The 26,840-nt window shown below is 47.5% G+C and overlaps 1 protein-coding gene across 1 annotated transcript in view; it reads left to right on the top strand.

Annotated features, from left to right (window-relative positions):
* CD58 (CD58 molecule) overlaps nucleotides 1-19,653 on the top strand; it is a 40,259-nt gene extending 20,606 nt beyond the window's left edge. The window contains exons 3-6 of the mRNA XM_044238993.1: nucleotides 5,308-5,571; nucleotides 12,542-12,626; nucleotides 14,919-14,955; nucleotides 19,337-19,653. Coding sequence (XP_044094928.1) covers nucleotides 5,308-5,571; nucleotides 12,542-12,626; nucleotides 14,919-14,955; nucleotides 19,337-19,363 — 413 coding nt within the window. The 3' untranslated portion in view covers nucleotides 19,364-19,653. The remainder of the gene's footprint in view (nucleotides 1-5,307; nucleotides 5,572-12,541; nucleotides 12,627-14,918; nucleotides 14,956-19,336) is intronic.
* The last annotated feature ends 7,187 nt before the right edge of the window (nucleotides 19,654-26,840 follow it).

The following is a 26,840-nucleotide window of genomic DNA, read 5'->3' as shown; positions in this document are numbered from 1 at the left end:
TTTTACAGCCTCTGACCACCTCTTGCCGCTTCTTCCGGGGCTGAGCCAGGGCTCCGTCAGCCTTGTCCAGAGGCCTGCAGCGACCATCTGACTGGTCACCCGTTGCCCCTTAACAGGAGGCATTTTGTGTTATTTTCAGATTTAACTACATTTAATTTTTTTCCCGTTTTATCGAGGCATAATTGACCTGTTTCACTGTATAAGTTTGAGGTATACAGCATAATGATTTGACTTATGTGTATTATGACCACAGTTTATTTTTAAATGCAAGCAGCCAGAGTGATCTTAAAACAGAGGTCAAAGCGTGTCCTTCTTCAGCTTAGAAACTTCCAGTGGCCCCACCTCACTCGGAGCTAAAGCTAAGATCTGTAGTGCAAGGCCGTATGAGATCTGGCATCCAGGATCACCTCTTTCTGTTCTGAGGCATCCTAGTGTTGCCCTTGACTTTGGCTCCCTTTTCTGTGCTGCCCCTCAGCATTGCCAGCTCAACCCGTACCCATCTCGGCCCTCTATGGGGTCCCAGGCTCACTGTTTTCTCCTAGAAGTGGATGTCATTCTAGCCTTACCTCCTCTATGCCAGAGGCGTTCTAGAAAGATCCATCTGGTAGCAAAGTGTGTAAGATGGCTTGCAGGGAAGGGAGAAGAGGCAGAAAGTCCAGTGTAGAAGTTCAAGTCTGAGCTCTCCAAGTCCTGTCTGAGGCAGCGTCAGTGGAATGGGAGGGGGTGAGGAGCTGGTGGAGTAGCTATTCATAAGTTCACCTGCCTGGTCTGTTGGAGACACTAGGAAGAGGAGAGAATTTCTCTCCTGTTATCATTGTAGCCCTAGAACTCAGGTACTAGGTGTTCAGTAAATATTTATTATAGTAATGAAAGCAATTGAACCAGGTGACCGGGAGGTGGGAGGGGGGGTTGACGGAAATGGAGGCTTTCAGGCTGGGTGGCTGGTTGGTCCAGAAGATGATTAATTCCATTTAGAAGAGTGAGGCTTGTTAAGGTGTGGAGGCATCCCATTAGGAAAATCAGTGCATGCCTTCGGAGAAGCAGAATTTATAAAACATGCAGGTTGGGGATCTGGCTGTTTATAGAACCAGCGACTAAAAAGATTGATTTCGTATTTAGATAACAACGGAAAACATTTGAAAGCCCTTTCATAAGAGTTTGTAAAACTGTGTTCAGACTTTTGGATATGTTTAACTTTTTAAACTTGATGAAATCGTTAAAAATAATTTGATTTTTAAAATTCCACGGTCATTCAACTAAGGTACATCATTTCAGGAGTCAGCCCAACTGAATAGCCCTTAGGAAGCCTCGTTAGCAAAGACCTGCAGAGCCCAAGAGAGGTGAGTGTTGATCAGGAGGCAGCGATGTGGGCAGCGTTAAGGGTGGGACCTCAAGTCCTGGCTCGAGAGTCTGGCTTTTAGCCTGTGACACGGAAGAGCCACTGGATCTGATCCTGGAGCAAAGAAATGACTTGATGAACTCTATTTTCAGATGATTAATCAGATGGTAGGTATTGACAGTGGATTAGAGAGAGGGGACACCAGGTTGGAAGTGACTGTGATCTTCTAGGGAGACAGGTGTTGCTGGTAGATGTTGGGAAAGGAAAGAAAGAGAAGATGCTTCTAAGAAAGAGTCAAGCGAATTTAGATTTGGGTTATAAAAAGACATAAGATGACTCAGGATTTCACACCTGAATAACAAAATGATTGGTCATACTTTTTTTTTTTTTTTTGAAATGAGGAAGGTCTACTTCCTTCAGGGTATGTTAGTTAATACCTAAGTGACTTAGTGATCTTCCGGAGACACCAGACCTATTGGGAGATTTTCAGAAAGGATATTTTCGGCAGGGGGATTTCCTGGCACCCCCTCAATTCAGGCCATCCACTTCCTTGTGTGAAAGTTCGTATTTGGCTTCCTTCTTCCCTCAAAATCCCCTTCAAATTTCCACCACCAGGGTTTATTAGTGCTTTCTCTCGTTAGCTGCATTGAAGGCGGTGATGGTCGTATAAGTAGAATTAACTACTCAATCCTTAAACGATCTGAAGTGGTATGACTTTTTACTAAAGTTAAGAGAAATACACAAATATCATCAGATCTGTAGAAGCGGTTCTCCGTCTTACAGAGCAGGGCACTGGATTCCTGCATTGTAAATGGACCGAGTTGTCTTAAGGATGAAGTGGGTATGTTTCCTGTCAGTTTCATGCTGCTTGAGGTCCAGATGTAACTCCTACTTGTTCCCTGTGGCCTTGGGAAGTCCGGTGGGCAGTGAGAGAAGCTGAGGAGTCTCAGCAGAGATCTGAGCTGGGGGAGACCTGAGGAGGTTTGCATCCTTTCCCGTGAGCGGGACCGGCTCTTCCAGCGGCCATGCTGTGGCGAGACCACCAGAAAAAGCTTTTGGATGGTTCCATGCGCTCTAACAACACACAAAATTACACCAGCTCTCCCATGTGGGCCCTTTCAAATTCTCTTCATACTCTAGTAGACCTTTGCAATCTTTCAGAGTATTACGTTCCATTTCATAGTTGAAAATGAGACCGATTTAGCCAAGGGCTTCCTTCTGCATCTGTAGAACAAGGGGCCTGGCTGGTTGGTTTCTTGAACATGTGCCCGCTACCACAAGAGCCATGGGCCAAGATCACACAGCCAGCGGGAACGGAAGCGCACACCTCCCAGCTCCTGGTTGTGTAATGCACACTTGTGGAGGGGGTGCTCACCTTCCCGCCGTGCGCTCTGTTACAGCTGATGTGACCATGCCAGGCAGCGCATGGTAGTCCCCATGCCAGCTGTTACCATGTCACCTCTTGTGATCCTCATCCCCATCATGAAGGGGTGGCGCTGTTGGTTTCCCTGTTGTGTAGGAGAAGAGACCTAGCCACAGGGATTCAGTACCTTGGCCGAGGGCACGTGGCTCTTCCTGGCAACGCTGCAGTATGAACCCAGGCAGTCAGGCTCTTAGCCACCTCACCCTTCCTTTTCAGAGGGGAGCCGATGAAGTTTACCTTTGAGACAGTGGAGAGAATCCCTCCCTCTGTCCAGCGTCCGCTCTCCTCACTGAGGAGCCACCTCTGAGCCTTGTGTTGGGTCAGGCGCCGTGGGTAAGAGCTGAGGCGTGTTGAGTCCTTACCTTCCACAGACATACAGCCAAAGGGGGCTTATGAGGCGCCACTGTTGAGTTCACGAAACACTAGACGCTGGCTGAATCAGATCACTACACGAGAATCTGGGACAGAACACTTGGAGCACCCACATCAGCATCCTTGGGGGGGAGGGGGAGCCCAGGAATCTGTATTTTAATACACACCCCTGGTGACTTCTCATGCCCACTGAGAGTTGAGAAATGCTTCTGTGGAACATTTCCAGGGAACTAGAAAGCTCAGTTTCAGGCCCAGCTTAGTCACAGAGGGAGGCATAGGTACGTGCAGAGTGTAGAACCATCAGTTCTGGTTCTCAAGTGCACAGAGGCACTTGGGGCCTCGGGAAGGTGCTTCCTGGGGCTGCTGTGGGCATGTGGTAGGCAGGAAGGACCGGAGGAGGCTTAGAGAGGAGGGCTCTGGGCTGGCTAACTTGGAGTCAATGATAGCAGCTCTTACTCTTTTAAAAGCTATTGGTCTGTGGCTTACAATTTAATCTGGAGAAAGGTGTCCATTGCTTGCTTTCAGGCAACACATAACAAGTTATGTGAACTAGATTAAATCCAGCAGCTGAAGAAGTCCCAAGCAGAAGGGGAAGTCATGGGTGACTCAGGTCTCTAACCGGGTGTGTTACTTAACTGAGCATGAAAGAAGTCTGGAGAAGATGAGGGGAAAGAGGAATTGAATATTTTCCATTTTTAGATTTTTTTAAAAAAGATTTTACTTATTTATTTGACAGAGAGAGCATAGGCAGGCAGAGCAGCTGGTGAGGGAAAGGGAGAAGCAGGATCCACGCTGAGTAGAGAGCCCGATGTGGGGCTCAATCCCAGGACCCTGAGTTCATAACCTGAGCCGAAGTCAGATGCTTAACCATTGAGCTATCCAGGTGCCCCCGTTTTGAGATTATTTTAGATGAATAATTAGATTGTAAGCATTTCTTTGCCTTAGAAAATACCATTTTAAATAGCAGCATGGTATTCTGTCATCTTGATGAATGTTACTTTGCTCTAATTTGCTTTTTCATAGATGTTCATAAAGCATTGAAATTTTATTATCCAAATTCTACTATGACCATTTTCTGGAGAGTCCGTATATTTGTACATGTTTTCTCCAATTTCTTATGGTGAGTTGTTGGGGCAAGGTAGAGATGCAAGAAGGCCTATGAATGAACAAATACACGGACGTCTAATGGGATGAACTAGCATTATGGTTCTTAACCCTCCCTTGCAGGTTGGGGCTGCTGTAGCCAGTCGACTGACAGGTCTGTGGCAGGTGCCGTCCCCCACTCTGCCTATTAGCAGGACCTGCTCACGGCACGGCTCCACGCATGCTTTGCAAACACTGTAAGTTAGATATCTTTTGGAATTAAACATTTTTAGGTTGTAGAATAATACGAACTCTTTCCTCTATATATGTTAGGAAGCACCCCACTTAGTTTTGGGTACCACCTTATACTCAAATACAAGAACATTTTTAGTACAACAGGGTAGTGACTACTTGAAGTAAGTGAGAAAAATAGGGAGCGCCTGGCTGGCTCAGTTGGAAAAACATGCAACTCTTGATCTCAGGGTCACAAGTTCAAGCCCCACATTGGGTGTAGAGCTTACTTAAAATAAATAAATAAATAAATAGGGGCACCTGGGTGGCTCAGTCAGTTGAACAATTGCCTTGTGCTCAAGTCATGATTCCAGGGTCCTGGGATCGAGCCCCTGCATCGGGCTCCCTGCTCGACAGAGAGCCTGCTTCTCCCTCCCCCTCTGCCTGCTGCTCTGTCTACTTGTGCTCTTTCCCTAGCTCTCTGTCAAATAAGGAAATAAAATCTTTACATAAATAAATAAATAAAAATAAAAAAGAAGTAAGTGAAAAAAAAAAAAACTGTGAAATCCTCATGCCAGCTCATACAAGGATTTGCAGCTACCTGACTTTGCTGCTCTTCTGTGGAAACTCGTGGCTTCCTGCATGGAGGATAAGGAATTTAGTGCCTGCGTATATTCTGAATTTGAGCAGGAAGATCTGACCCAGAAGAAGAGGGAATTCTGTCCCCTGGGTGCTCAAGGAGGGGCGTCTGTTTGTCTTTTCTAGCTCATGAGGAAGCTGGGAGCTCTTCATCTCTCCATAGATGATGAGCCTAAATGTTCCTCTTTCCTGTACTAAATATTATCTTTCTTTTCTCCAGATCCTCTTCCGTCTCCAACACTAAATTGCACCTTGGCTGCTGAAGACATTACAGTCAATTGCAGGATCCCAGAGTCTTACAATTTCATACAACATTTAAACTATTCATGGAACTGCTTTCCGGCACTGTGTAAAAATGGCTCGAATATGTCTGAAGTGGTGATTAAGAGGAACAATGATCTCTCGCAGGAAATACGCTGTACTGTTAACAGTCCGTTGTCCAAACAGACATCCTTGCTTGTCTTAGCAACCTGTGTCCCAGCTGGTGAGTAAACAACCCTGTGTGTCATGGCAGAGATACTCTACAGGGGCGGGGGGGTTTGGGAGGGGTGATGCATCCAGGGACCCCAGGTGGCTCGGGAGTTTCAAACCAGAGATGCTCACCTGTGTTTCATGTCTGAAATGTAAGATGAGGGATGGTTTTCATGGACCATGCTTTATAGACATGCAGCTGCCATTTCTTAGCCTCTGCTGGGCCAAGCACTGTTCTGATCAGTTCATGAAGTCAGTCCTCCCCAGCTGCAGGAGTTGGGTACCAGCCATTATCTTTATTTTATGGGGAGGAACCTGGACGCGGGGAGTTCAGTGTGGTTGCCTCAGATCACAGATAGTGAGGGGTAGAGCCTGGTTTTGAAGTCAGACCATCGGGCTCGGGAGCTCCTCAGGAACTGTTCACAGCAGTATTCAGTAATGTTCTTGATAACCATCATGTTCTTGAAGGCTGCCCCCGTGTGCCGCAAAAATGTGCACTTGGTACCTTATCTCGGCTGCTCCCTGGATGGGATGACAATCGGTCTTGGCTGTGGCCCTTTTATTTTGTTCAACTCTCGTGTATCTTTGTAATTTGCAATTTTTATTAGCGGGTTTGTTTTTTTTTTTACATTATATTCCCAGTTTACAGACAAAAGGATCGGTAATTTGAAAGTCAGTCATTAGAACATAAAAAAAGAGGTGAAAATAGTGAACACTATGATGCAGAACAATATCATCCTTGTAAATAGTGAACAGGACTCTGTGAGTTCCCTTGGGCAGTAATGGGGTGATTCTGTGAATCCATTTTTTCTGAACAGGCAACTGAAGTGGAAAAAGGCAGTTAGTCAATGTCATGAATATAAAAAAACCTTGAATTATATTTGATTAGTGAGCCCTTCTCCCTGAGTTGCCAATGTATTGTCCTTCTTGAAAATTTTCTTTCCTCTCTCCCCTCTCTCCTTCCTCTTTCCTCTCTCCTTTTCTTAGTAGGTTCCATACCCAGGGTGGAGCCCAACATGGGGCTTGAGCTCTGAGGTCAAGACCTAAGCTGCGATCAGAAGTCAGACACTTAACCAGCTGAGCCACCCAGGCACCCCGAAAATTTTCAAATAATGACATGGAGGCATTAAGTTCATTATATCATTTTCAGACTAAGCAGTGTGAATTCCTGGGTAAAGCAAACAAATACTTCCAGATGAAGGACAAAATGAGTTCCAGTTCTTAACCTATGGTTTTGATCCCCAGAGGCAGAGAAAAAACCAGACCCACAGAGGTACCACTCAGGACGGCACCTTTTGTGCAAGTCACAGAAGATTTGAAAGCCAGCTGCAAAGTCCACGACAGTTGTTCTGTGTGGAGCAGACATGTCTTTAGTAATTCCACTTACTGGGTGTTACATAATATCCAAGGTGTGGAAATGCAATTTGATGCTAGCAGATAGTTGCCTTATTGTGGGAACAAAAATCAAAAGCAGTGTGCTTTTTTGGCTTAGGGGTGTGTGTGTGTGTGTGTGTGTGTGTGTGTGTGTATGAGAGAGAAAGAGAGAGAGATGCCCATAACCAACAAAAGAAAGAAGGTATTGCGTGCAGAATAAACCAGATGGTTGAAATCTTGAAAAGCTTCTTGTGCCCCAAGCATTTTGCCCTTGCATAGGTTTTCACTTAACCTTTACCCTTGGAATTGAGTGTCCAAGTAAGATGCCCTTTCCTGTGGATACCTTGAGAAAAGATCATCATGATCTCATCCCTCTCCTTGATGATAGAGGTGGTTAATTTGCAAACAGACTCTCTTGGTTATGCAATAATGGTGATTCATCTTTCTTTTACATCACCCTCCAAACTAATAGTTCACATTGCATTATAGACTTTGAAAGTTTGAGAAACAGTGCTAGGTAATTCCAGGTCATTTAAATCCTGGAGTAGTGCTGAGGCATCTGGGTGGCTCAGTGGGTTGAGGGTCTACCTTTATCTCAGGTCATGATTCCAAGAGTCCTGGGATTGAGTCCCACATCAGGCTCCCTGCTCAGCAAGGAATGTGCTTCTCCTCTCTCTGCCTGCCCCTCTGCCTACTTGGGCTCTCTTTCTGTCAAATAAATAAATAAAATCATTTTTTTAAAGTTTTTATTTATTTATTTGACAGAGATCACAAGTAGGCAGAGGGGCAGGCAGAGAGAGAGAGGAGGAAGCAGGCTCCCTGCTGAGCAGAGAGCCCGATGTTGGGCTTGATCCCAGGACCCTGGGATCATGACCTGAGCCGAAGGCAGAGGCTTTAACCCATCTGACCACCCAGGCACCCCTAAATAAATAAAATCTTTAAAAATAAATAAATCCTAGAGTAGTCCTGACATAGGAGACATATACCCGGGGACCCACTAAGCTAGTGTTGGAGGACATTTTTCTTCCCTGAATCTGGGGCCCAAATTTAATGATCGTAATGGTTCTTCTTGACAATAAATTGTCTAGGATCTCTTTTCTTCCAATATGATTTTTGAATACTTTCTGTAGAGTTGCATGCATCAGAATAGATAAATTTTTGTGGGTATAATGGTTAAAATCTAGGTGTTACTTTTTTAAGTGCTGATTTTTTTTTTTTTATTCCAGACTTTTCCTATTTTATCAGTGAAACATTGTAACTCACATGGACCAGCCTGCTGCCCTCTGGCAGGCCCTCCCCAATAATCGTCTTGTTGGCTGCCCACTATCACCATTCCAGACTGCCCCACAGGAGTCACTTACCTTATCAGAAGATATTTACCTTTTAAGAGTGAGGAAACAAGTTCTACTCGCTGGGGCGGCTTCCCCAAGTTCTTATGTAGTGGAGATAGAATTAGAATTTAGGTCTTTGAATCCTGGAGCCTTTTTTTTTTCCCCCATTACATCATCCTGATTCCGTATGTCTTAAAATAAGTCAAATTAAGGAATAAATTTTGACTCACGCACAGGACTTGACTGCCAGAAAACTGTACCATTGGAATGATAGTATGGACTATGGGGGTGTTCTGTAGGACCAGGGATCAGGTTTTTTAATAAATAAATTATAAGGGGAAGAAAGAGAGAGGCGAGGGGGAGCTTAGAATGTCAAGAGATTTAAGAAGCCTATAATTAATTGCAATATATGGACCTTGTTTGAACCTGATTCAAAGAAACAAACAAAAAAAAAAGTGAAAAAATAAGAGAGATTTAAGTGGTGACCGCATATTTGATTGTATCAAGGCCTTAGTTTTTTTTAGCTATGATAATGGCATGGTTATGCTTTATAGATAATCCTTATCTTTTGGAAACATATACCAAAATGGGTATGGCTTAAAAATTGTGCTCTCTGGAGTCAAACAGGGGCTCACTTCTCTACTTACCTTGAAGCAAGTGGGAAGGGAGAGGAGAGAGCACAGTCCTCCCCTTTAAAGAGCCACCCAGTGTGACATGCATCACTTCCAGGGCCAGCAGCTTGGCCAGACTGAGTTCATGGCCATGACCCCTGGGGGAGACGGGGAAGTGTCCTCCTTACTAGCCAGCTGGCCGGGCATGCACCAACTTAAAACACAAGGGTTCTATTCCCAAAGGAAAATGGGGAGTTGGGTATGGGGACCAATAGATGAATATAACTTGTACCGTTTTATTTTATTTTTAAAGATGTATTTATTTATTTTAGAGAGAGAGAAAGCATGTGTGAGTTGGGGGAGGGGCAAAGGGAGAAGGAGAGAGAACATCTCGAGCCGACTTTGCGCTGAGTGCAGAGCCTGATGCGGGGCTCGATTTCACGACCCATGAGATGATGGCCTGAGCCAAAACCAAGAGCTGGATGCGTAATCGACTGAGCCACCCAGGTGCCCTAACTTGTACCATTTTAAAACTTAAACGAAATCGGAAAAACGTAAACACTGATAAAAGTAGCAAATGTAAACAGAGGGTCTTGCATTTTTGCACCTCGCCGGTCAGTTCGTGTACTCCCTGGGGTATGTGCACCTAATTTAGAAACTCTGGGTCTCGGCCAGAGGTTATGGTGTCTCAGAAGGCTGGAATGACAGCAGATTGGGAGCAGTGGTTCAGGTTGGGGTACGTGTTGGAAATACAGCCACAAGGAATTCCTGATGGTTTGAGTAGGGGAGAAGGGTCCCAAATAAGAAATGTGCAGATGACCCCCAGATTTCTGGCTCAAGCCACTGGATGAACAGTGTCATGGTTTACTGAGACTGGAAAGCAGGGCAGCAGGTGTGTGGAGGACGTGAGAAGTTCGGTTTGGGACGTGTTCGAGATGCCTGTTAGATTTCAAGTGGAGACCTCAGGTAAGGCGTTTTGATTTGAGTCTAGGTCTCTGGGGAGTCATTAGCACGGGAGAAGGAGTGTGGGCAGAATCATTGTACAGTCAGCATTTAAAGCCGTGGGACTAGGTGAGCAGATAAGACAGAGCAGTGGACTGGGACTGAGTCTCAGGGACCCCAGCATTTCAAGGCTGTTGAGAGGACAAGTGTCCCACAGAGGGGACAGAGAAGGACCTCCCAGGAGGCAGGAAGAAAACTCCAGCAAGGTGTCATCTCAATCAGGAGCCACGTGAAGAGGGGGGAGCACCTGTCCGTGCAGCAGATGCCGAGGAAGAACAGACCGAAGAACTTGTGTTACTGTTTTGTCATCTCCCCTGAATATCTGCTGTCCCAGAGTGGGCGTGGCATATGGCATCATCCCTGGGAGAAAGGTTTTTGGAAGGGACTGGATCAAGTACCATTAGACTCAGCGGTTTAAAAATAATACTTTTTTAAAAATATTGGTGGCTTGAAAATGAAGATGGCTTTTTTCACATTAGAATCTATATCTATCTATATTTATCTATTTATCTATCTATCTACTAGGTGTGTGTGTGTGTGTGTGTGTGTGTGTACATACATACATACATATCCAAAGTAGGCAGTCCTGGACGTATTGCCGCTTGATAAAGTTGTCAGAGACCCAGCAGCAGCCTGGATCCTCCTGCCTTGCCCACTGGTTCAGGCAGGAGGATCCAGAAAGGGGAGACTTTGGAGAAATCCACACAACCCTCCCTACTGCTCAGTGCCTAGCACTTAGTCACGTGGTCAAGCCCAGTTGCAAGAAAGGCTGAGGAACTAATCTGTGAGTGGAGTTATAGCATGCCCATCCAAAAATCTGAATTTTGTCACCAAAGAGCGGGGGAAGGATAGGGGGCATTACAGGGAGGTAACTAGCAGTTTCTGGTTGGGGGCCTCTCAGATCAAACCGGTGGGTGACTTTCTGTTTGTACTAACCCACCTGTGTTCTGAATAAGAAGAAAGGGTGTGTATTCACATTCTCATTCTCATTTATTTATTCACTTTCTCTCTCCCCTCCCCAGCCTCTCCCTTCTCTCTTAACCCTCAGTGGTTGCTGTTAGTGACCCCAGCCTTCCCTTAGCAGTGCCCTGGGATCATTTTGCCATATGTTTAGGTATTCTGCCTTTGGATTTTTAGCAGCTGGATGGAGTCCACATTGTAAATATGTCCTGCTTTTCTGCTGAGGACACGTAGGTTGTTTTAGCTTTTTTTTTTTTTTTTTTAGGATTATTTATTTGACAGAGAGAGATCACAAATAGGCAGAGAGGCAGGCATAGAGAGAGGGGGAAGCAGGCTCCCTGCTGAGCAGAGAGCCCGATGGGACTCTGGGATCCCAGAGCTGAAGGCAGAGGCTTAACCCATTGAGCCAGCCACGCGCCCTGTGTTGGCTTTTTGATATTGTCAGGAAAGCTGCGGTAAACATCTTTGTGCCTTTTCTGGAGGGAGGGGAAGAGCACATCACTGATCGTTTCTGTAGAAATGGACTTGCGGGGTCAAAGGATGTCAGTAGCGATACCAAGAGCATCTCCTCATTAGGTTGGTGGTGAAAGGTTATAGCTGTTCTCAAGGATCTTAACTCAACTGATGCTCCCAGCTGCCCTCTGAGACAGGTGTACATATCACGCCCATTTAGTCACCCCTGGAGAAAACTGAGGCAGCAAGAGGTTTGCAGCACGCTCCGACTCTTATAATGGTTCGGTGAGACTGTGGGCACACTGTGTAGCTGCTTTACGATGGACGTTTTTACAGAGCCCTTGTTACGCGCACTGCCACCACAGTGCCCTACCAGACTCGTGTTGCTAAGTTAAGCTTCCACAGACAGTGTGGGCTAGCTGGAAACAACACTTCTAGTGGAGTGTTTGCATCTTTTAATAAATAGCACTGGGCTTGCTATGTATCAACCGTATACGGGTAAGGTTATTTATAAATACTGTTGGATCTCTTGATCTACGGTAGTCGTGTGTCATAAAGTCACTGTGAATACGGAATTAGTGAATACTGAATGTTGCTTCTGGGAAATGCAGGGTTAGGTTCCTGCAAGCTTCTGGTCAACATTTTTGGCAAGAAATCAGTAAACAACCTTGTTTTGTGTGCTTTTCTATTTAAAGACACCTTATAGATGTGTTGTTGATTCATGAACATCGGACTCTCGGCCAACAGCGCCATGACTTAATGCCTAGATGAAGCATATCTAACAACGGATATTTTCTCTGAAAGGCATATCCCAGCCTTCTTCCACTTAGGAATGCTACACAGCACTTTGGCACTGTGTTCAGGGCTGTTTTAGACAATTAGCCAACAAAAAGCACGAAAGTATGAAAAATGTGGCAGTACACAGACCAGGAATAGGACACTTACTTACCTTAGAGGAGAGGGACTCAAGAGGGTGGAGTGATGCCTGGTTCAGCCTCAGTGGGGACATGTCCACCTAGCAATCGGGTTGTTTGCCGTCCTGCCCCATGTGTTCTCCAGGGAACATGAACATGCTGTGGCATGGACGTGGGGAGGACACATACATCTTAGCAAGTAGGCGGATTGTAGATATGGAATTTGTAGATATGCAAATATGAAGAATCCCCTGGACTCTGTTTTGATCAATCTGGCTAATTGTATTTCCTTCTTTCTTACCAGCTTCCTTTATTTTTATTTTTTATTTTTTTTACAGAGAATTCAAGGAGCAGGTTTGCAATTATACCAGCAGTAGTCATACCCCTAGTAGCAGGAGTAATTTTTTTGGCTGTTCAAAAGAGGTATGTATACTTTCTTTCAAAAAAATCCGTTTCGACCTCGAATTGGTTTTTCAAAGGCCAGAAAGTTAATAGTTTAGAGACTAAAGCGAAGTTTGAAATTTTAGGCATTTGGAAAGAAACCAAGGCTTCTGTTTCTTCCTGTGTTCTTCATCATCCAAAGTTGCTGGGTCCACGAGGTTTGCCAAGATTTTGCATGGTCTTGGGGGCAAGGAATCTTCGGGCCATTAGGAGGCTTTACAGATATGGGAACCCTGCTGGATGTTCCCCAGCCTCCTTCTGCTTGTGGTCTGTGTGAACATGTATTATATCTCTGGTCTCCAAGCTAGATTTTGCACAAGACCCCTTGCTCTTGGCTGCCAGGGCTTTACTTTCCATTCTTCTAGCCCAGAAGGGGGTCCCGGGGAGGAGGAAACTGTTGTTAGGGTTTGGTGACTTGGAGTGGGTCCTAAAGGCCTGGTATTACTTGCACTGCCTTCCTGAGCCATCCTGGGTCCCCTAGACATGTGGGCCAGCGCCGAAGACAGCCCATGTGCCCTGGAGAACAGGTGGGCTGTTCCCCCATCCTGTTCTTCTCCACATCTGCTTTCTCAAAAGGGCTCTTGGCAAGGCTGATTTGTTACTCCCACAGGGAATGCAGAAGAGTCACCTTTCAGCCACGTGATGGCATGTGGGACCCATGTCATTTCACATGCATGTCTTGGACCAACTTAGATTTTATGTTCCCCTAGACCTGCGCCGCTCCGTACCGTAGGCACTGGCCACGTGGAGTGGTCTAAATATAAAAGCAATTCATTAAGTTGAATTTAAAATTTCTTTCCTCATTTGAACTGTCTACATGTAAGTGCTCGGTAGCCACACAGAGCTAGCGGCTACCGTGGTGGGACGGACCAGATAGAGAAGCATTCCATCATCGCAGAAAGTTCTGTCCGCCAGTGCTGTCCGAGACTACTGTTGGTACCTGGCCACTAACATGTCATATCCCAGGGATACTGTTTCCATATTAAAGGTTGCATATATCACGAGGATCCCTAGGTGGTAGATTATGAGTCAGTCGACTCTCCTCTAAATAAGAATCAGCTGAAGAAAGTTTTGAGGCTTCATTACCAATGAGTAAAATATTTAAGGAGCTCAAATGTTCTTGTAAAGAATTATTTTTAATCCCCAAATAACAGTATCATTGTTCATCAGCTCCATAACAGATGGGTCCCCAGAAACCAAAAACATTATCCACTCAGAGTTCTTGTGCGTCTATCATCAGAATACCTGAACCAAAAAAGAAGGTATACTCAGTGCCCATATAATTCCAAAGCAGTCAGGTGATTTAACTTTTTTTAAAAGTTCATTCAGTGGAGAAGAAATTAATTACTCCCATGGTCAATACCCGTAGCACCTTATAACCTGAAAAAAAATTATCTTGAAAAATATCCTTACTTCAGCTGGCTTCACCACCCTAAAGCCATAACTTGGGAAAGGCTGAGGCATTTGGCATGGAGCCTTCTGAGTTGTAGTTGACAGACACCAGGACGAGTTCAGTCAGGCTTGTGGACTAGGCTGCTGGACCACCAGCCTGGCTCCAGACGAAGGCTGATGCCTTTTATGGGAGGACACTGATGTGGACGTGTATGGAAGCCACATCTTAACATCCAAAATGGCGCTGTCCAAAATGGTAAGCCATGAGCTAGTTGTTGAACCTGGGAAACATGGGAGTCCAAAAACACATGCCGCAAATGTAAAATGCGCACCGACTTTTTAAGACGTATTTGGAAAGGGCTGCAAAATATCTCGTTAGTAATGTTTATTTTGATTACTCATTAAAATGATAATATTCATGACATGTTTTAAAAAATTATAGTGTCAAAATTAAACAACTTTAATTTCAAAATTAGAACATTTTGAAAATGAATTTCACCCCATTCTTTTCACTTTGTAATACAACTGCTAAAATTGTTAAATGACCTGGGTGGCTCACACATTCCTGGGCAGTGCTGACCCACGCCATCCGAGCCTGCCCTATGTCTTTAGCTTTGTGCATGGGCTGCCATAGAAATATCCATTTTTGTTAGCAGTGTTTGCATTTCTTTTCCTATCATGTGAGGAGCCGTCTTAGAACACGTCCCTGGACCCCCTCTGCAGTTAGTTTGGCTTCAGCATTTGGAGGGGCGGGAAGACCAGCTCGACAGGGCTTTGATTTAGAGTGCTTCAGAATCAGGTCTCCATCAGGCATGCAGGAACTGCAGCGTTCAGCTTTGCTTTTCAGTCCTTTAACTGAGTTGAAAATGTCTTCATTTGTAGGTTTTCTGCAATGTGGCAGAGAAACAGAGAGAACCGAGTAAGTACCCCGTAGACTGTGCGGTGGGTAAATTAGGTATCATGCAGCAGAGCCAGAACAGGCCTGATGTGGGCCACCTCTTCCTTGGGGACCATGTGTATCTGTCACTTGTCTTGAATGGTAGTAAGTGACATCCGCGCTGGGCTCAGCAGTTTCTGGGTGTCACCCCTTCCTGCCCTCGCTGTGGGTTTTGCACAGGGGTGTCGTGACCACTTGCTCTGAGACAGTGACTATGAGAAGTCAGGGCCCATTGCTAAGACATCATCGAGCTGGGTCAAATCAGGGTCTTCAGACTCAGAGGGTTATCCTGTTAGCCTCCATCTCCTGTCCCCGGAGAACTGGACCAAGGATTGGGTTCACTTTGGGAGCCAGGATCAGACCTGGGCCTGTGTCACAAGCCAAAGCTAGGATCCACACAGTCAACAGCAGCAATGTGGCTAAACTCCCCTATGGAGGCTCCAGAAGGACCCTGGTCCCCTGCCAGGTCCTTGGCAGTCACGAGGCAGGAGCCCAGGAGCTGGGCTTCAGGGGGTGGTGGGAAGAGTAAAGGGACTCAGGGCTGTGAGGCAGGATAGGGAGTGGCGAGTCCTCCTCTTTGGGACAGCAAATGTTGGTGAGAAGAGGGAGCTAGGGCTGGACTGGCAGGCTGGGCCAAGCCAAGATACTGAGAGAGTTGCCAAGAGGTCTGTGTTGTTTTTTTTCTGGGAAACCACTGAGGGTTTCTGAGCAGAGCTATGTGTCAGCCAGAGCGTAGGGGGCGTTGGTAGACAAGAGGCTGGAGATGGGCACACTGGCTGCTGGGCAAATGGAAGAGTGCAGCCAAGCAGAGAAAGCCTGAGTTATGGTCGCCCTGGCAGGGCTGCCATGGGGGGCCGGGTGCGGGAGGAGGTGGGGCAGTCCTCGTGACGAACATTCCAGCTAAGCAGGCAGGCTGCCTGGGGCCGGGGGTGCGAGTTCCCTGCCAGCTCCTCTCTTCCGGGGCCTTGAACAAGTGACTTCAGCCCTCTGTGCCTCAGCTGTCTTCTGTGGAGGAAGGGCGTAACGAGAGTAGAGGATTAGTATTGTGGGTGAGGACATCGAAGTAGCAGCGTGCACAAACACGTTAGGAAGACAACGCTTGGAAGCGTGACTGGTTTGGAGGGGAGCTTAATCCAGGTTACCACGCTAGGATGATTGGGACTATGATTATTACCCAGGAAAAAAGCCAGAAGTGGCAGGGATTCTGACGCTTGGTGCCCAGGCGGGGCTCTGGGTTGGGGAGCCGGGTCTGTGCCGTGACACACGCTGAGTGTGGGCTTCTGGCGCACTACACGGGTCCCGAGGTCTGGTGCGCAATTGCCGAAGTGGCTTCCGGGGCTGCGGCTGGAGCTCCAGCCTGGGGTGCACCTTCATTAGTAACCGATGCCCTGAGCGTCTGAGGTCACCAAGAAAGACAAGTCCTTGGGTGACAGGCTGAGTGGAGGAGCTGGGCTGGGTCGAGTCAGGGTGGAGAGCCAGATTGGCCCTTGCTAGAGACCCTCAGGGCAGCGGCTGCATATTAACGGTGAGGAGAGGCTGGGGAGGGTGAGTGGGCAAAACCTTTGGCTTTATTGAGTGAGTTGCTGATTTTTGAGAATGCCCGGGGGTCAGCGGTAGGAGTGGGAATGAGGAAGGGCTGCTGTGCAGCAGGGAGCACCTGCCTGTGGCAGGGCCCATGGGCTCAGAAGGTCCCTTTCTCCCCAGCTGCTGGGTGGGACACACCAAGGTTACCAGGGAGGCTGGCTGGGCAGGAGGCCTGGGGCAGCTCTGGGAGGCTCCTATCAAGGCTGTGAGGAGGGGTCAATGGGCCAGGAGGCCATGCGGAGGGGGCTGGAGAGAGGGTGAGCAGCGGTCAGTGAGGTGAGGAACAGGTGTGCCACCAGGGAAGGGGGGAGAGAGGGGACAAGGGGCTGTGGTCAGAGGTGGGGATTACCAGTTGGAGGCAGTGAGCATGACTGCCGGGGAGGGCGAGATTCTGGGCCGGCCTCTGCTGGGACCCTGCTGGTGACAGCGGATGGGCGGCCATCGGAACAGGACTGCCGCTGTGGTTCAGGGGAGGCTGTGAGCCAGGGCCGCTGGGAGAGGTGACGGAGTATCCCAGAGCTCATGCCCTTGCTGGCTGCTCTCTCCATTCAGCACACTTTCACGGAGGTCCCTCTGTGCCAGCAAAGTGAGGCTCTGTGTTCGCTGGTGGCTTGAGATCATGTGCCCAGGGAGGCCTCCACTGTGTGGGGTTCAGAGAAGGGGTATGTTAGGGCTCCCCCCTCGAGCAGCGTGTGGGCACACTGGAGAGAGCGGATGAGTAACATAAACAGATGGGCTGAGGCCCCGGGCAATGGGCCAGCATGTGTGGTAGGGATGGTCTGGGCTGGGCAGCCACCCGAGGGGAGGTGAAGAGGCCAGAATCATCACGAAGGCTCTGAGGGGAGTGGGATGCGAGCTAGATCTTCGGAGCAGGGTGGAGTGGAGAAGGCATTCCAGCCGGGGAGGCAGCAGGGGCAAAGACATGGAGGGGAGCTAGACCCTTGTGGTTTATTTGACCGAGAGATTGGTCTGCTTAGCATCAAGCTGAGTCGGTGGCAAAAGAGTGAAGTCAGGAGCATTAAGCTGGAGCAATATGAGAATAGGGAGCCATCGTAGGCTCTTGAGCAGGAGAGCTCTGCCAAGCAAGAGAAGCACTGCTTTGGTATAATGAATCTTGGAAGGTAAAAGTGACATCTGAGGGTGACATCCTGGGGAGAGACCTGGGTAGCCTGGAGCTGGGTGTGGGAGCTCACTCACAGCTCTTGGTGTATTTTTGTTTACTGTTCAGATTTTGTACTTTGTATATTTACAACCTACTTAATACTAATTGTTACATTTAAAGAGGCCACTATAGCCATAGTGGGACTTCCTTAAACTCAATAATTAGTTACATATATGGCGGAGTTGGGTGAGGAGGGTGTTGGGTGGGGAAGAGTAGTGGGGGAGGGGACGAGCATAACCAGGAACAAAGGCCAAATTTTCACGTTTCTGTGAGGACAGTGTCTGAAAGAGCTAGACCCACTTAATATATTTCCAAGGACACCCAAGCACATTTCAGAGTGCTGAGAGAAAAACAGGCATCATACCACACTTTTCAGCCAGACAGTTCAATGTCGACAATTTCCAGGAGTGCTGGTCATCTCTATTTTTGTGTGAACGCCTGGAAGAGAGGTCACAGAGTCACCCAAGCTAAAGAGGGAGCCGAGAGCCCTGTTTCTCTGGGAAGAAAGATCTGTAGTCTGTGGGGGTGTCTCAGCCTGAAGGGGAGCTGGAGAGGCAGGAGGAGCAACCTGTGCGGGCATGGGTGAGGAGTGCGGCCACCCAGCCCTGCCCCCGCTCTGAGGAGTGCTCTGCCTTCCGGGACACATTTGGGAAGCACCTCTCACTTCATCCCCCTCAAAAATTCACAGCACCCATTTTTGGGTTCTATTAGATTCTTTTTAAAATTTTTTTTTTTTATTTTTAAGATTTACTTATTTATTTATTCGAGAGAGAGAGAACAAGCAGAAGGGAGAGGCAGAGGGAGAGGGAGAGGGAGAAGCAGGCTTCAAGCAGGGAGCCCGATGATGTGGGGCTTGATCCTGGGACTCCAGGACCGTGACCTGAGCCTAAGGCAGCCGCTTAAGTGACTGAGCCACCCAGGTACCTGTTAGATTCTTAATAGGAAAGCTCATAATCTTCTCCCTTTTTCCTAATCCCTGTGACCGCAGCACTCACTCTTTATGATCTCTGGTCACCAATGGGGCACAGATATTTGGGGAGCCCTGGTGTGGTCTGGGCTGCACCCAGTGGGTCTGGCCTGACCGAGGAAGTATAGGCGGTAGGGAATGCACGAGGCAAGAACAGGCAGGGGGGGTGTGAAGGGGCGTGTCCAGGCTTTGCTGCAGCTTTGTGCCTGGACTCGTTTCTTCTGAGCCAACCCCAGATTGTCCTGTCATCACTGCAGAGATGACTCATCAGGAAGAGAGGTTGAGGAGGAGCGGAAACCATCCCCAGGAGCCGCATGTGGCCAGGAGCAGATAACCCCCAGAAGGAGCGACAGCTCACATAACAGTCCTTAAGGTCTTAGCTTTGTTCTTCGGAGGTCTCAATGACACTCAAAGACTGGGTCGGTTTGAGGAAACGGGACTGAATGTGAGTGCCTTGCACTAAAGGGGCTACTTCCAGTGGGCCTCCAGCTACCGTCCCAGGAGGACTCAAGACCCATCTCCCTCCATCTCTGTGCCGCGGAGCCCTTGGCTTTGATGGCTTCATTGTAAAAGGTCTACTCCCAGTAGAATAAGAGGGTACCTTGGTTTGCATTTTACAAGTTACTAACATAAAATCTTTTTTCTTATAGCCCCAGTTGACCGGTGCTTCAAGATGATCAAATGTATAGTGACTAAGTTATTTAAATAATGGAATCAAAAGCCATCTGATTTGCTGTTCAAGTATTCTGTCATCTTCAAGGACATTTTGGAACTCTAATCTGAAGTGACCCTCCACTAGAAGAGTTTTTTTGGAAGAAATATCAACTATTAACCAGAACTAATATCTACCCTATCCCTACTCTGGTCTCCAACTACATACTGTAAATAGTTTTTGATTCTCAGTTTCTTACTGCTAATTTTCTATCAGATATACACATGTAAATATGTAAATATACCCTAAATGGTAGGTGGTTTGGCTTTATTTTTTCCTCTTAGGTCAGAAAACTATTCTGAGTCATCTACCTCAGGAGGTGAAGGCTTTTTACTTAGATCCGTCCTCCACTGCTCTTTTGTCTTAGAGGGAAAAGAATTCATTGCAGGATGGGTAGTGGAGTGAGGAGGAGGTGGACAAAACACGTTCCGTGTGCTGGATCCGTGGCTCTTGATAGGAGGTGAGAACACACGGGTCTTCTGTTTACTTCGCTAAGACCAGATGGCCGCCATCTACACTCAGGGAGACTTGTCACATGAAGGTCTCTTAACGCACTCAGTGTCTGGTGTTAGCTGTCACATGGGCAGGGAAACAGCAGAGAACTCTTAAAAACTCTGAAGTCCTATACAAATGCAGACTATCAGCCTCTCCTGAATGAGGAAGCAGGTGGCGCTGGCTATCCCTCGGGTCGCCATCATACATACCAACGTCCAAAGCCCTTAGCTCCTGAACCCACACTACCTCTGTAGCTCCTGTCACGTGGGAGTCTTCAGCCTGAAAGAGGAAACACCGCTTTATCACCCCAAGGCAAAGCGTGCTGAAAGGAACCCCATGAGACTGCTCTCTCTGGCCCCCTCACAGTTATCAGCAGGAATGAGGTAGGGGCCTGGGAGCCCCGAGTACTCTTGGGAAGAGCCCTTCTTCCCCCTGCTCCTTCTACCTCTGGGCAGCAAAGCTTCCTATCAACGTGTGTGTCTGGCTCATCTTGTGAAACCCTTTTATTTCAGGCCCTGTAGGGAGCCTGGGACTCCCAGACCTTCCTTCGCCTTCCAGACCTTCATCTCCAGAAGCTCTGTAAGGCCGTTTCTGACCCCTTCATTAGTAGCAAGATTCCTCGGATTCTCGGCTATGAATGTTCCCTCCACCATTCTGTTCTCACCAGAACCCGACTCTCCCTGAGGCTGATGCTTCCCGATGCCCTCTCAAGGGCCAGCTGCTTCCTCTCTTGGGCTCCTTGGACCCCGGGCAAGAAGGAGGCCTGGCGTCCTCTTGGCTCCTTTCTGCTTCCAGCCCATGCCTCCTTCCTCGGTTCTGATGGGCAAACCAGCAGATCACCACCACCAGACATTCCCTTTTCTAGCATCTTCGTTGTTCCTCAACCTGTGAAGATTTTAGCGCTAAGCCCAGATCACTCTCCTAATGCGCCTCCCTTCCGTATCTGAGTGTGCTTTCAGAACCCCAGACCCGGTGCCCTGGCATGGTCTGCCCCAAGCATCTTGCCCCCCCGTCCCTTCCCAGCAGTCCCTGCCCTGGTCTTGTCTCTGACCTTCCACCAGCAATGCCTGCAGCCCCTCACAGTCCCTGTTACAAGTGTCCCTGCTCCTCTCTCCATCTTACACATCTCTCCCTGAGGACCCTGCTCCACAGACCCCCACTGGCCCCCACTGGCCTGCTGCTGCAGCGACCTCTTGTTCCCCGAGCCACGCTGGGTTTCCATGTTCATCGTGAGAGTGACTCCTCTACCTTTACTCTTTTACCCTCCCACTTGTCCTCATTTGGACAGATCCTAACAAGGTGGGCAGAGTCACCTCTGCTGGTTCCCTCCCCGCACCCGAGCTGCCAAGCACCCCTGCAGGCCAAGACAGCCCTGGGCTGAGTAGGGTCATCTTGGACTGCAGACCCCCAGGGGGCTCGAAGTGGCTCTCAGATGACCTTGCAGCATTGCCTGGGTCTGCTCACTCTCTCTTCCTCTCTCTTCCTAGACCTGTAGCCCTGTGTCCGTGTGCTCGGCTGCTTGCCTCACTTCCTCTGTCACCGAAACAAAAGCATCCAGAAAAACGTCCCACCACGTGTCTGCACACCCGGCTGCATTGGCAGCCGTGTCTTTTGCTTCCCCTCCTGTGACTGTTGAAACACTCCTTGCTCCGCCTGAACTCAGTCTCCCCGACCTTGTCTTTGTCTGCTGGGGCCACCATAACAAAATATGAGTAACTTTAAAAACAAGAATTTAGACGGGGCGACTTAAAAAACAGAAATTTATTTTCTCACGGTTCTAGAGGCTAGAAAGTGCAAGATCAAGGTGCCGGCTGGCTTGGTTCCTGGTGAGGGCTCTCCTCCTGGTTTGCAGGTGGCTGCCTTCTTGCTGTGTCCTCTCATGGCTGGGAAAGAGCCCTGGTGTCCCTTTCTCTTCTTCTGAGGGCATCAGCTCTATCAGAGCAGGTTCCCCCCCACCGACCCCATATAACCTTTGTCACCTCCTCACGGTTCTGTCTCCAAATAGAGTCACATGGGATTTAGGGTCTCAAAACATGAGTCTTAGGACAAAATGTTCCTTCTATAACGCTGCTTCTGTGTGGGATCCCACCTGCCCTCATCTACTTAAGGAGATCCCTCCTTGTCTGTCTCCCACATCATCAGCATTCACCTTTCTGCTACGTCACACAAACAGAATGTCATTTTCCATATCTTCAAAAAAACCAAAATACCCTTGATTCACTTCCCCAACTGGCCCTTGTCTTAATTTTCCACTATCATTAATGGAAAATTTTCTCAAAAGAAATGGTCTGTACTTCCTTTTTTCTGACTCCTCCCCTCCTTTCTTGAACCTACTTCTATCAGGCTGTGGTCCCCACTGCTTGTCAAGGGTACCAGGGACACTCCCCACCCCGCCCACCTAGGATCTGGGGGGCAGCTCTCCAGCTTCACCTTGCCGTGTCTGTAAGCAACATTTGACTCCCACATAGTTAGTACTGTAGGTGCCCGGTTCTGTGGGGTATGCGAGAGGAAAGCTTGTGATGTGATAGGGTAAACACATCTGTGAGCACTTGGGGAGAGTGTACAAAGTCCTAAAATGGAGGCCTGTACAAAGAACAAAGGAATTATAGCCGTACGATCCGGCTGTTCCACTCCTTGGTATATACCCAAGAGAAATAAAAACATGTTAACACAAAAACTTGCGTATGAATGTCATAGATCATTACTCATAATAGCCAAATAGTGAGAACAAGCCATATGTCCGTCCACGAGGAAAAGATAAATGTGGTCCATTCAGACAATGGGCTGGTAGCCGGTGTAAAAAGTAATGAGGATTTGAGGATGCCTGGGTGGCTCAGAAGGTTAAGCAAGTGTCCGACTCTTGGTTTCAGATCAGGTCATGGGTTCAAGCCCCATGTTGGGCTCCCTGCTGGGTAAGGAGCCTACTTTAAAAAAAAAAAAAAAGAAAAAAAGTACCAGGGTCTGATACATGCTACACCATGGGTGAGCCTTGAAAACGTGCTCAGGGAGAGAAGCCAATCGAAAGAGACTGTATGATTTTGTCCATGCAAAATGTTCAGAATAGGCACATCTCTAGCGCTAAGAAGTGGATTTATAGTGGCCCAGGGCTGGAAGGAGGATGCAGGGTCAGGGGAAGGAGGGACTGCTAATGAGGGCATGGTTTCTTTTTGGGGTGATGACAATGTTTTAATATTGTAGTAAATGTATAACTGTTGGACTAAAACCATCAAATTGTACACTTCAAATGAATGGCTTGTGCTGTGTGTGAATTATGTCCTGATAAAGCCATTATTATAACAAAAAACTAAGCTATTAGTTCAAAGTGGGGGTCCCCCTCCCCAGCACCAGCCTTCCCCATCAGCTGGCTCAGCCCTGGAGGCTGATGGGAGATGTAGGCAACTTCCCTAATCTCAGGATCCCAACTACAATTTTCCCTGCTCTGCCTGGGGCTGCAAATTACCAGAGGACAAAGTAACCTTCTTTTTGGAAGTCAGAGCCCAGAACAATCATCTAGTTTCAAACACCGGCCAGTGAGTCTATGAACGTGTCACAAACCAGAGTTCGACTTAGAATCTTGAGACACGGGGGGCACCTGGGTGGCTCAGTGGGTTAAGCCTCTGCCTTCGGCTCAGGTCATGATCTCAGGGTCCTGGGATTGAGCCCCGCATCGCGCTCTCTGCTCAGCAGGGAGCCTGCTTCCTCCTCTCTCTCTCTCTGCCTGCCTCTCTGCCTACTTGTGATCTCTGTCTGTCAAATAAATAAAATATTTTTAAAAAATTTTTGAGACACAGGCGCCTGGGTGGCTCAGTCAGTTCAGCGTCTGCCCTCGGCTCAGGTCATGATCTCAGTTTCCAGGGATGAAGCCCTGCATCAGGGGTTTTGTTCAGCGGGGAGTCCGCTTCTCCCCTTCTCCCCCTGCCCACGACCCACCCTGCTCATGCTTGCTGTCTATCTCAAATAAATAAATTAAATGTTTAAAAAAAAAAATCTTGAGACAGATCCTTCCACTGTGTGTCCCCTCCTGGCCACCCTTAGTCATGTTATGCCCAGCAGCCACACTCCCCTTCCCAGGCCCGCTCCTCCTTCTGGGGTGTCCCCCTACAGAGCCAGTGGAACCTCCCTTCCACAGTCAGCACTGGACTCTCCAGTCCCCGCCCTCAGCCTCATCTCTGCATCGCTGGTGCTCCTTCCTGAGGCCTCTGGCCCACCAGAAGCCCTCCCCTAAGGGACCAGCAGGTACATTTTTCTCAATGATTCATGCACGAGGAAAGCCACAGACACCTGTCCAAGCTCAGCCGGTCACAAGTGAAAGAATCAGGGCTCCAACCCAGGCCGGGCACCGCCGAAGGACTCTTCCCCACCAAGCTATACTAAGAGAAGTTAGAGGCATGTGGTCACTCTTCCCCAGATAGTTGGGAGACCTCTGAACCCTCAGTTTTACGCCCCCCACCCTCAACTAAAAGGTCAGATGTGTGTGTCCGTCAGCCTGAGGAAGCACAGCCCTGGCCACTGGGCCATGTAGTGAGAGGCTTGACAGCGGCCCAGCAGCCTGCCAGGGCCCGTGTGGCCAGAGCAAGAGTGGCCGGGGATGGCGGAAGTGAGAGTGAAGTGAGCGGATGTGTGGGTTCCCTGGGCAGCCTGTGTTAATATCTGACATCTGGGGAGTTTGAGTCCTTCCTCTCTCTCTAGCCTCTTCCTCTTCTTGATCTCTTTTCCTTCTTCGAGGTTTATTTTTCAAGAGTCTTTCATGCAAAAAGAAAACTATTGATTAAAGTAGTTGGTCTCTGATCAGGGAAATACAAATCAAAAGCACAATGAGCTACCACCTCACACCGGTCCGAATGGCTAAAGTTAACTAGTCAGGAAATGACAGATGCTGGCGAGGATGTGGAGAAAGGGGAACCCTCCTACACTGTTGGTGGGAATGCAAGCTGGTGCAACCACTCTGGAAAACAGCATGGAGGTTCCTCAAAATGTTGAAAATAGAGCTACACTATGACCCAACAGTTGCACTACTGGGTATTTACCCTAAAGATACAAACGTAGTGATCCGAAGGGGCACGTGCACCCGAATGTTCATAGCAGCAATGTCCACAAGAGCCAAACTATGGGAAGAGCCTGGATGCCCACTAACAGCTGAGTGGATAAAGAAGATGTGTATATATCTTGCCATTTGTAATGATGTGGCTGAAATTAGAGTGTATATAGGCTAAGTGAAATAAGTCAGTCAGAGAAAGAGCAAATATATGGTTTCACTCATATGTGGAATTTAAGAAACAAAACAGATGAACATAGGGCAAGGGAAGAAAAAATAAAATAAGGCAAAAATTGAGAAGGAGGCAAACCGTAAGAGACTCTTTTTTTTTTCCCAGTTTATTTTTTTTTAGAAAAACAGTATTCATTATTTTTTCACCACACCCTCTATAATACCCACCACCTGGTACCCCAACCTCCCACCCCCCCGCCACTTCAAACCCCTCAGACTGTTTTTCAGAGTCCATAGTCTCTCATGGTTCACCTCCCCTTCCAATTTACCCAAATTCCCTACTACTCTCTAACGCCCCTTGTCCTCCATGCTATTTGTTATGCTCCACAAATAAGTGAAACCATATGATAATTGACTCTCTCTGCTTGACTGATTTCACTCTTAATCATAGGAAACAAACGGGGTTGTGGGAGGGGAGGTAGGTCGGGGGATGGGTTAAGTGGGTCCCCGGCAGTAAGGAAGTCATGTGATGTATTGAGCTCTGGGCTATATATGCAACTGATGAATCATTGAATTCTATCACTGAAACTAATAATACACTATATGCTAACTAAATTGAATTTTAAGGTTTTTTTTTTAAAGGAAAAAGGAAAAAATGAGAAACAAAACAAAAATAAAGTAGTAGATGTATGTGTGTTGATTTGAGAGTCGTTTGAAAAGCACGCCAATGAAGACTGCCTCCCTCACCGGCCTCCTGAAATCCGTCCCCCTCACCCCCACTGCCTTCATTCCTTCCGATGCAAGCAGTTCACACCAGAGCAGTTAGAACCTGTTTAAAGATGACTCATGAAACCACTCAATCGACACACCTCTCCTGGCCAACCCATTTAGAGACTGGAGCAAAAGGGAAAAAATGCATGCCCCTATCTACACATCTGTATATATTTTCTTAACAAGCGAGATTTTTCTAGAACATTTCGGTAACAAAATATTTTTTTTCTTTTGAAAAATTGAACAGTAGGTGTATTAAAACTCAACAATATTTAAAGTTTAAATATTTTATTTATACCCTAAAATATTGTTTATCAGAATGGTACTTTCCTGGCTTTGATGAAAAACTCATTAGTAAGAATTTCAAAGTCTACTTCTTTGCTTATCTTAATTTTCAATAGATGACCTTGCCATGTTTAAGAATTTCTCTTGAACAGGTAGGCTGATGATGGCTGCTGAGGCCTGCTCCAGGAGCCGGCTCTAACCCCTGGTGCTATGCAAGCCCAACCAGGACTTGGAGGCCAACACCAGTCTGGCCCAAGCATCCAGGTTTACCTCACCCACAGGAGTTAAAAATATTGTCACTCCTGCTGTTCCCTAGGGTGGGGGTGGGGGAAGAATTTCTCTTGACCAAGGGATGATCTTCATTTCCGACCAACTTTAGCTCATTGCAAAGCCTTTCAAATCTCATGTTTGTTTAAAATGTTGAGATTTGGTTCTTCACAGATTTTTTTTGCATTAATTTTGAATCTTAAAAATATTGCATTAAATATTAATTTATCTTGATTACTGAGTTCTTTTTGGTGCCCCCTTCAATTTTGCACCCTAGCTGAGGATCTCACTGGCCTCACCCTAATCCCAGCCCAGCTGAGAATCTTCTGATAGCAGAAGTATCATAGGAGGAAAAGAAAGAAAACCAATTCATTCATTCAACAATGAAGTCATCCATCCATCCATCCATCCATCCATC

Source organism: Neovison vison, chromosome 2 (assembly GCF_020171115.1).
Source record: "Neovison vison isolate M4711 chromosome 2, ASM_NN_V1, whole genome shotgun sequence".
In the NCBI taxonomy this organism is placed as follows: domain Eukaryota; kingdom Metazoa; phylum Chordata; class Mammalia; order Carnivora; family Mustelidae; genus Neogale; species Neogale vison.
The sequence above is the reverse complement of the archived record's forward strand: the minus strand, read 5'-3'. Positions and strand labels throughout refer to the sequence as shown.